The sequence below is a fragment of the Ovis canadensis genome, chromosome X, assembly GCF_042477335.2.
Source record: "Ovis canadensis isolate MfBH-ARS-UI-01 breed Bighorn chromosome X, ARS-UI_OviCan_v2, whole genome shotgun sequence".
NCBI lineage: Eukaryota > Metazoa > Chordata > Mammalia > Artiodactyla > Bovidae > Ovis > Ovis canadensis.
Genome location: NC_091727.1, coordinates 111,902,819 through 111,912,814, shown reverse-complemented (window position 1 = coordinate 111,912,814; position 9,996 = coordinate 111,902,819). Strand labels below are relative to the sequence as shown.

General features: G+C 45.4%; 1 protein-coding gene across 1 annotated transcript; it reads left to right on the top strand.

The window, feature by feature from the left end:
- Positions 1-1,816: 1,816 nt before the first annotated feature.
- Positions 1,817-4,312, top strand: DCAF12L2 (DDB1 and CUL4 associated factor 12 like 2). Its single transcript, XM_070289653.1, has one exon. The coding sequence runs from the start codon at positions 1,916-1,918 to the stop codon at positions 3,305-3,307; it is 1,392 nt and encodes a 463-aa protein (XP_070145754.1). The 5' UTR covers positions 1,817-1,915; the 3' UTR covers positions 3,308-4,312.
- Positions 4,313-9,996: the final 5,684 nt, after the last annotated feature.

Sequence of the window (9,996 nt, the reverse complement as noted above, 5' to 3'; positions counted from 1 at the left end):
TTATTGTATAATATCCATTTTTATGAGGTGGAATAAAAAAAAAGGAAAGCATTATGGCATTATGGTAGGTTAAGTTAAAGGAATTTGCAATCAGTTATTCTCTAGTAATGTCAGTTCTAACTATGAAGTTGTCAGCACTCTTCATTGTCAGGTCTCTCCCTATCTACCATCCTCACCCACCTCCTGATATAGCATTAAACATGGAGAGGAATATGAGGGAGGAGTGGGCACTGTGACTTTCCAGTTGGACGGGAGTGGTGGGAAGGATCCACGGTTTATAATTAATTCACTGCTGCTGCTGCTGCTAAGTCGCTTCAGTCGTGTCCGACTCTGTGCGACCCCATAGATGGCAGCCCACCAGGCTCCCCAGTCCCTGGGATTCTCCAGGCAAGAACACTGGAGTGGGTTGCCATTTCCTTCTCCAATGCATGAAAGTGAAAAGTGAAAGTGAAGTCGCTCAGTCGTGTCTGACTCTTCGTGATCCCATGGACTGCAGCCCACCAGGCTTCTCCATCCATGGGATTTTCCAGGCAAAAGTACTGGAGTGGGGTGCCATCGCCTTCTCCTAGTTAATTCACTTCTCTTCCCCAAATGCACCCACTTCCCTTCCCCAAGTGCACCCACTGAGCAAACACGGCTTTAGATAAGACTGGAGTGCGTGCAGAGTTGGTTTCGGCCACCAGCCACGTGTATTTCTGCGTAGTTGAGCACGTCTGGACATACTGCTAAACCCATGCTCTGAATTCCTGCTCTCCACCATTGTGTCTATGTGGTTTTATCCTTCTGGAAAGATCTTCATTATCTGTGCTTCTGGAAATCCTGTACATCCCTCAGGCCCTGCCCCAACTTCCCAACGGGCTTCTCACACATGACAAGACTCCGCCTGGGATCCCCATCCTGAAGCTTCAATCTCAACCACAAGACCCTAACCCCACCGGGCGGGAGGTGGAGCCTGGAGAGTTACATTTGGAATGCACCCCTGAAAGATGCTGGTGCCTGAGCTCAGGGAACTCAATTTGAGAACCCTGGTGGGGGGGTGGGGGGGGGCGGGTTGCGATGCGGGGAATCGGTTGAACATTTTTAACAGACTTCAGTACAGTGGTCAAACCAGAGGGGCCACAGACAGCCCTAAAGGAGAGGGTCCTTGCCTCTGCCAAACACCACCATCCCTGGTCAAGTTCACTAAACTGCAACAAAGACGTTCCACAAATCGCACCAACTGCATATTTGTTTCAACAGATAACTTTCAGCGCTCCTTCTAGCCTCATACTTGACTGTACTTTAGCTTTCAGAACTATTTCAGTAAGGATTTTATGAATGTTAGTTGGTTGTTGCTGTCCTGAGGGTCGTGAAACTCCCCAAGTAGGCGATCGGGGGCTTGGGCAGGCGTATTAGATGTGTCTGCTGGGAGACCGCTAGGGAATACCAGAGCACTGGTCCTGGGTGAGTCTCCCCCAGTGGCGGCTCCATCCACCCCTCCCTTCCGACCCCTCCCACCTGCCCCCTTCCGACCTCTCCTTCCTGCCCCCTTCCGACCCCTCCCCGCCCGGCGCGTGCTACCCGGCACCTCACGCCCGCCCCTCCCGCGGCCTCCGCCCCCTCGCCCTCGCCCCCAGCGTCGTCCTTGTCCCACACGGACTTCACTCCCGCAGCCCTCGCCGCTGGCCGCACTTCCCGCCCTCGCCTGGATCCACGTCGCCGCCGCCCTCGCTGCCGCGCGCCGCCCCGCGCTCCGCTCGCCTGGTCGCCTCTCCTCGCCGGGCCGCCCGCCCTCGCCTCCGCCTCCGCCGCGCCCCGGGCTCGGTCGGCTCCGCGCCCCTGGCCGCCTCGGCCCCCCGCCGACTCTACCGCTGCCACGGCCAACCCCGGAGCCACGCGCCGCCGCCGCGCCGCCTCCACCCGCCCGCCGCCCGGCATGGCCCCGCAGCAAACAGGTAGCAGGAAGCGGAAAGCGCCCGCGCTCCAGGAGGCCGCCGCGGGCTCGTCGTCTCAGGTCACCGCGGCGGTGGACGGGGACGGGCCGCTGCCGCTCAAGAAGCCCAAGCGGCCGGCGGCGCGGCGTTCGCTGGTGAACTACCTGAAGGGGCGCGAGGTGGGCGCGCGGGGCCGCGCCAGGCTCCCGGGCTTCGATGGCGAGCTGCGCGGCTTCGCGGTGCGGAAGCTCCCCGAGCTGCTGCAGGAGCGCGAGCTGTCCCTGGGCACCCTCAACAAGGTGTTCGCGTCACAGTGGCTGAACGTCAGGCAGGTGGTGTGCGGTACCAAGTGCAACACGCTCTTCGTGGTGGACGTGCAGTCGGGCCAGATAACGCGCATCCCCCTCATGCGGGATCGCGGGCCTCCTCCGGCCCGCGCCCAGCCGGGCTGCGGCATCCATGCCATCCAGCTGAATCCCTCCAAGACGCTGCTGGCCACAGGGGGTGAGAACCCCAACAGCCTTGCCATCTACCAGTTGCCAACGCTGGACCCCATGTGCCTGGGCGACCGCCACGGCCACAAGGACTGGATCTTCGCCATCGCCTGGATGAGTGACACGGTTGCCGTGAGCGGCTCCCGCGACGGCACCTTGGCGCTCTGGAAGATAGACCCCGACATATTCCAGGGCAGCATTGCCTGGCACAGCGACGCAGGGCTCCCCGTGTACGCCCACATCCGTCCTCGGGATGTGGAGAACATCCCCAGGGCCAGCACCAACCCCAGTAACCGCAAGGTGCGGGCCCTGGCCTTCAGCGCCAAGAACCAGGAGCTGGGAGCCGTGTCCCTGGACGGCTACTTCCACCTGTGGAAAGCCCGGAGCACCCTGTCCAGGCTGCTGTCCATCAGGCTGCCCTACTGCCGAGAGAACGTGTGCCTGACCTACTGCGATGAGTTGTCCCTCTATGCGGTGGGCTCCCAGTCCCATGTCTCTTTCCTGGATCCGCGGCAGCGCCAGCAGAACATTCGGCCACTGTGCTCCCGCGAGGGCGGCACGGGTGTGCGCTCCCTGAGCTTCTATGAGCACATCATCACCGTGGGCACCGGCCACGGCTCTCTGCTCTTCTATGACGTCCGCGCGCAGAAGTTCCTGGAGGAGAGGGCCTCGGTCAGCCTGTACTCCTCTCCGGGGCATGCAGGGAGGAAGCTCAAGCTGACCTGTGGCAGAGGCTGGCTCAACCATGATGACCTGTGGGTGAACTACTTCGGTGGCATCGGCGAGTTCCCCAATGCGCTCTACACCCACTGCTACAACTGGCCGGAGATGAAGCTCTTCGTTGCTGGTGGCCCTCTACCTTCAGGCCTCCATGGAAACTATGCAGGCCTCTGGAGCTAAGGATGGCCGCCCTGTCCTCAAAGTGCCCAGATTTACCTTCCAGTCCCCTCCCACTTTCCTCCTTCACTCTGTGTTTGTGCTTTTGACTCTGTGTGGCTTTTATCTTCCAGGGGAAAGGGGTCCAGTTTACCTCTGCTTAGTTTATTAGGCGAAGAGAGAGAAGGCAAAAGTGGTCTCTTGGGCAGTCAACACTTGGCTTTAAGATTTTTCTGCACCTCCTCCAACCACCATCTCTTTTGCCTCTCACACAGAATTTTGGCTAATCCTTAATTGTGTTCTCATTGAATGATTCACACATGCTTTCTCTTGGCTCACACAGTCATGGTTCCTACTATAATTCACTACTTTAGTTTGATCAATGTTTCAATAGTAACTTCAGGTCTTTTACACATTTCAGATATATTGTGTTTCTGGGAAATGTGTGCTATAAAGTGTCTTTTGGGCTGATCCAAGGAACTACCCATCATATAACAGAGCAGGTTTATAGCCCTACTCCAATTAGAAAATGCATTTCAAGTTCTAGATTGTCACCATTTGGGGTATGTTTCATTTGGATGTTGGAAACTGTGTTTGTTGTTTGTATATTGTTGGTGTATAAAACACTTTAAAATATGTTCTCTTTTTTAAAAAATCTTATAATTATGTTCATCCTATTAATCACAATTTTGATTATTTAGTAAAAAATTTAAGCATCAGTACCCCCAGGCCCTCAGTCTTCTTGTCTAAATATGCTATATTATAGCCTGCTTACTTGGGTAGTATTTATGCTACAAATTTTAGAGCTAATCAGAACTGGCCTCTATGTGGCAGGACAATCAGGGAGGTACTTTTGGGGGTGAACGTTTCTTTACATTTTAGGTAACACTATCCAGGCAGCCATTTATAGAGAAAGGCTGACTGTTGTGTTCAATGTAGGTGTTGACCATTTTTTATTGTATATGTGGATAAGCCTTTTATCTGGATTGAGTATGTGGTGCACTGCAGGAAAGAAAAATAAAGTACATTCAGCATTTTGGCAATTAAGTGCTACGCTAAAGTTTCTGAATGCTTAAACATATTTTTTCTTAATTGCCCTTCTAGGAATATATTAAAGTCAAAATCTTCCAGAAGAGAAACAAGGTGAAATATCACCTATGCACATAGTACTCTGTATGTTTGGTTTTGAAAAGCAAACTTATGCTCTTATCATGGGTTAAAAGATTCAGTGACATCTTGAATACCATCAGGTCAGTTGCTCAGTCATGTCCCACTCTTTGTGACCCCATGGACTGCAGCACGCCAGTCTTGAATACCTTATCTAAATATATTTGCTACCGGTTAGGGCAGTTAGGTGTCTTGTGTTTTTAAGATGATTTAACACACTGGTTTTCATTTACACGACCATACATATTGTGCTCATAACCGCCTACTCACACATACTATGTACTTGGGTATGTGTATATGTTACTTCCCATGTGAGGAAAAGGCATAAATACATGCCATTTTACATATGAAGATATTTTATATATTTTAAACTACATCTATCAAGACTTTCCACATTTTGTTTTAACTTAAGTAACACATGAACGTGAAAAAAGAATCATACTTTATAAAAGTGTATAGTAAAAATTTAGTCTCATACCCCAAGTTCCCTGATTTGCCTCTGGGTCAGAAGAGTACATCTTGTGTGTCTGTCCACTTAGAGATAGTCTCTCTCTGTGTGTGTGTGTGTGTGTGTGTGTGTGTGTGAAAGCATATATGTATATGCGTATGCAATTTTAATACAGATGATAGCATGTGTTTTACATATCCGTGCCTTTTATAACCAAACCTTAAAGATTTTCTCTCATACATATCTACCTAATTCATTTTAATTGTATAGTATTCCCTAAAATATGATTGGGACATATTTTATTTCTTCATAACATTTTGATTTTGTTACTATGAACTGTTTTACAGTGATTATTTAGGTGCATACATCTTTATGCACATGTGAAAGTATATCTGCAGGAAAAATTCCTAAAAGTGGAACTGCTGGGTCAATTTTATATTTAATAGCCATTGCCAATTTACCCTCCAAAAGGTCCTACCAACTTAATCTCCCATAAGTAATGTATACACGCCTGATTCACCACACTCTTGCCAACAGTGTGTCATCAAATTCTGTACTCCTTGCCAATCAGATATCCACTTAATCTTGATCCTTTGTTTCTAAGCCACTGTGGCCAAGTTAATTGGATTTGTGGTCAGAGTACCAAGTAAGTTCTGAAATAAAGATCAAGAATATGAGGAAATAAGGGCAAACAATAAAAATACTGTCAAACCAAAGGCAGAGAACACCTGCAGTTCAGGTTCACATATCTGCAAATGGATTACATAAGACTACATTTCTTAAATGCTCAGCTGGACCTAGTAGGGTTTCCTGGTTTATTGTACCCTGGCTTCACTTGGATTCAGTGTGTCACATGTTACTGAAGAAAATTCAAGGAGATGATGAGAGTCTGCACCAGGATATTTGAGGTAAGTGTGGAGAGGGAAGGAGGTATTAGAAAAAATGAGGGGAAAATAAAGTGAACAAGCAGTATTTGGTATTTCACTTGAAGGGTGAATAAAACCAGAGAATTTAGGTGGGCTCTAAGACTCTGGGATTGAATGTCAGTGAATAGTGGCAACAGATGAATATAGAAAATGGAGCCACAGAGGATATGTGTGGAGGGTGATTAACTCAACTGGGGACATGTGGAATTTGCAGTGCCTTTGTGGCACCTTGAGAACATACCCAGTAAAGAACTGGTTACATATTCCAGAATGAGATTTCTCACTGCTGGAAAGGTGAGTGATATGAAATGCTGGGAAACTCTCCCTTTTAGGGGCAAGTAGAATAGAAAAGCCTAAAAGGGGGAGGGGGAGGGCAGAATATAAAATAGAAGAGGCCTATTTTACCCACATGCAAGGATGTCATCAGCATGAGACAACACATATTTCTAATTATTTTATAATAATTTTTAGGATCCACCTCAGTCAAAAAGGGCAGTTTTTTCTCTCAGATATCATCCCTAAGTATTTGCCCCAGGATCTCATATTGGTCCACTAATGAAGCTTTATCCTTGGTCAACTGCTGGTACCTTCTTGGAGAATGAAAAGTCAAACTTTGGTCACAAAGCAGGACTTCACAATGATTTGCTGTACCACTTAACCTGCTGGTCTGAGATGTCTCCAGAACTCTCAACAGCCTGCTGGCACTGGCAGGCTGGCAGACATGCCAAAGCCCTGGCAGCCTCACAGAGGTGGAGTATCACCAGCTGCTAGCAGCCCGTGTTTGATTTCCTGCCTCAGTGCCACAGGTGCAGGGCTCTGCCACCTTTCCAAGGCTACCAAAGGACACGGGGTATCCGGTGGAGGATGCTCATTTCCTCGGAATTACAATCACAAAAGCACACATACAGAGAATTTAAGAGTGAAGAAGAAGAAACAACCACAGGCACAGATTTATTTATAAGGTGTGCATGCATGCTCAGTTGCTCAGTCATGTCCGACTCTTTGCCACCCCAAGGGCTGTAGCCAGGTAACTGTAAAATCCGAGTGAAGAAATTACCGAAAGATACAAATAACTAAACTGTTTCCAAGAATAGAGAAGAACAGACCATTAACTCTAGAAAACTCTGAATGCTACTTTATTTACGTACTTGCCTTTCCTCTAAGAAAATCAAACATATAAACATATAATTATACACATGTAATAGGCATGCTAACCCTGATGATCTCACAAAGAAATTATTTCCCATTGTGAAGGAATATTTCATTTTGAGCCACTTTAGAACCCAAAGGGAAAAGTTTCCTTTTTTCTATAGGAGGGCAGCATAATATTGATTTAAAAACTTTACTAAAATTGCACAAAATGAGAAAAGGCTAGTTTTACATATATAGATAGATAAATGCAATGTGTTTTTCAAATATAGTGAATTTAACCCATCAGTGTATTTAAGGGAAACCATACCATGCAAAGTGAAGCTAATTCTTTTTTTTTTTTTTAACTTTACAATATTGTATTGGTTTTGCCATACATCATCATGTATCCTCCACAGGTGTACACGTGTTCCCCATCCTGAACCCCCCCTCCCACCTCCCTCCCTGTACTATCCTTAGGTTTTTAATAAAACCCTACTACAATTCTGATAAAGTCCTTAATAAAGTATGAGGAAATATAGTCTTCATATGGAGAGTGTGTTCATGTGCTGTGTTTCAAACCTGAATCACAGTCCTCTTTAATGGTACAACATTGACTAGAATTAAATAGAACAATAAAATTCCTCACAGAAGAATTCCTATGAAAGTAAGGAACAAGACAAGGATTCTAAAAGTCACCACCAGTATTATAAAAATTCTAGATGTGGCAGTTTTTAAAGATAGGAAAATGAAAGAGAAATATTGGGAAAGGAAGAAGTTATAATTACTTGCAGATGATATGATTTTAAAAAAATAGAAATCCAAAAGATCATTGATAGCAAGAGTGATTTTTGAAATGGCAAGCATGATTGGAGGACTGTCCATGGATATGCTTGACTAGTTAGATTGTTCTCCAAATGATGGAATACTAGCTGCTGCTGCTAAGTCGCTTCAGTCATTTCCGACTCTGTGTGACCCCATAGACAGCAGCCCACCAGGCTTCCCCATCCCTGTTCTTCAGGCAAGAACACTGGAGTGGGTTGCCATTTCCTTCTCCAATGCACTAAAGTGAAAAGTTAAAGTGAAGTCGCTCAGTCATTTCTGACTCTTCGCGACCCCATGGACTGCAGCCTATCAGGCTCCTCCGTCTGTGGGATTTTCCAGGCAAAAGTACTGGAGTGGGGTCCCATCGCCTTCTCCGGATGGAATACTAGAGAGCTGTTAAAATTCCGGAGTTGATTATTTACTGACATGGAGAAGTAGCTTTGATAATGTTAGATGAAATAAATAAATTGCAAACCAGAGGCATACTATAATCCTATCTTTGTTTAAAGTTAGGAGGGGGAAGATGAAAGGAATAAGCATACATTATATATAAGAATATATATAAAAGGGTTAACTGTATGTCTCTAAGATGTGGTATAATATGGGACTCTTTTCTTATTTTATATATTTATGTAATGTTTGAACAGTTTGTACTGACATTGATTTTTTAGTAAACATAAGGGAAGAACAACAATGAAGATATATTTCAAAAGGCCTGGATGGGGAAGAGAGGAAAGGAAGAAAGCAATGATCAATGGTGCTCAGTGCAGGAAGAAGTTCAAGATGAGACAAATCCATTTTCATGGAATATGGGAGTCCACTGAGACCTTTTGCCAGAGGAGTTGCAATAGCAATCAACTAAATGTTCTCCAAGAAGGATAAGGTTTCGGTGTGTCTCACAATTGACCATGGGATCTTTGGTCCCATTAACAGCTGACAGACTGTGGTTTTCTATTTATTTCATCTCATCTCCTCAAACCAGTTGATTTTGAACAAGTAGTGTGAAAGTTACATAGGTACTAGCTCACAGTGTCTGCAGAATAGTGATATGAACATTCTTGATTCAGATGCAAAGACGATATGACCTAGCACCTACCAACTTCAAGAATCTGTGTTGTACTTTAGCCTTTCCTGGTTGAAGTTTTAATATGTTATAATAATAATTGCAATATATATGGACTATACATACATATATATGTGTGTGTATATATATATATATATATAATTCATAGCCAGAGGCTAATTTGAAGAACCTGTAACACTAGAGACTTTCAAGATTTTGGATACTCACTTTTCTTTTCAAAATATCTCTGCTTATTATATGACTGTAATTTTACTTTGAGTCTTGACACCTAAATGTCCATTAATCTTCTCTATTCATGTTTCCAACTACAATTATAGATGGGAGGTGAATTTTAGCTTTGAAACAAACCAAGGTGTATTCTCAGTAATTGCTGTAACACTTAAGTCCATTCCCATCTCTGATAACTTTAACTGATAATAAGGCCAGTGCAAAGGAATGGCAACCCACTCCAGTACTCTTGCCTGGAAAATCCCATGGACAGAGGACATGGTAGGCTACAGTCCATGGGGTTGCAAAGAGCCAGCTGAGCGACTTCACTTCATATTAATCTGTGCTGTACTGTTACTTCAGTCATGTCTGACTCTTTGTGACCCTATTGGACTGTAGCCCACCAGGTTCATTTGTTCATGGGATTCTCCAGGCAAGAATACTGGAGTGGGTTGCCATGTCCTCCTCCAGGGGATCTTCCTGACCCAGGGATCAAACCCGCATCTCTTACATCTCCTGCACTGGAAGGCGGGTTCTTTACCACTAGCACCACCTGGGAAGCCCCTACATAAATCTGACCACTGACAAAAAACGGTACTTAAGTTTTATTATTTGTAGGGAGCTAGAAGAAAAATAATCAACAAATACTTTAAAAAGGTGTATAGAGTCTATAGGCACAGATAGGGGAGAAACATAATTCATAAAGTCTTCTTTTATTCTCAATATTAGGACTTGAGCAATAGTAACATGTGGGAACATATTTGCTCTGATATCTAGACACTTTCATTACAAAGGATTAAATATCATAAATATATAACATCGAGAATATAAAGCAAAACCAAGATATAATACATAATTTTGCTCATTTGTCTTGCTTTTCACTAGCTTTTACCCAGTAATTAGTCATAATATTGGCACACAACATAAT

Excerpts from the sequence above, each read along its gene's own strand:
- DCAF12L2 (XM_070289653.1), top strand. The coding sequence starts at position 1,916 with ATGGCCCCGCAGCAAACAGGTAGCAGGAAGCGGAAAGCGCCCGCGCTC.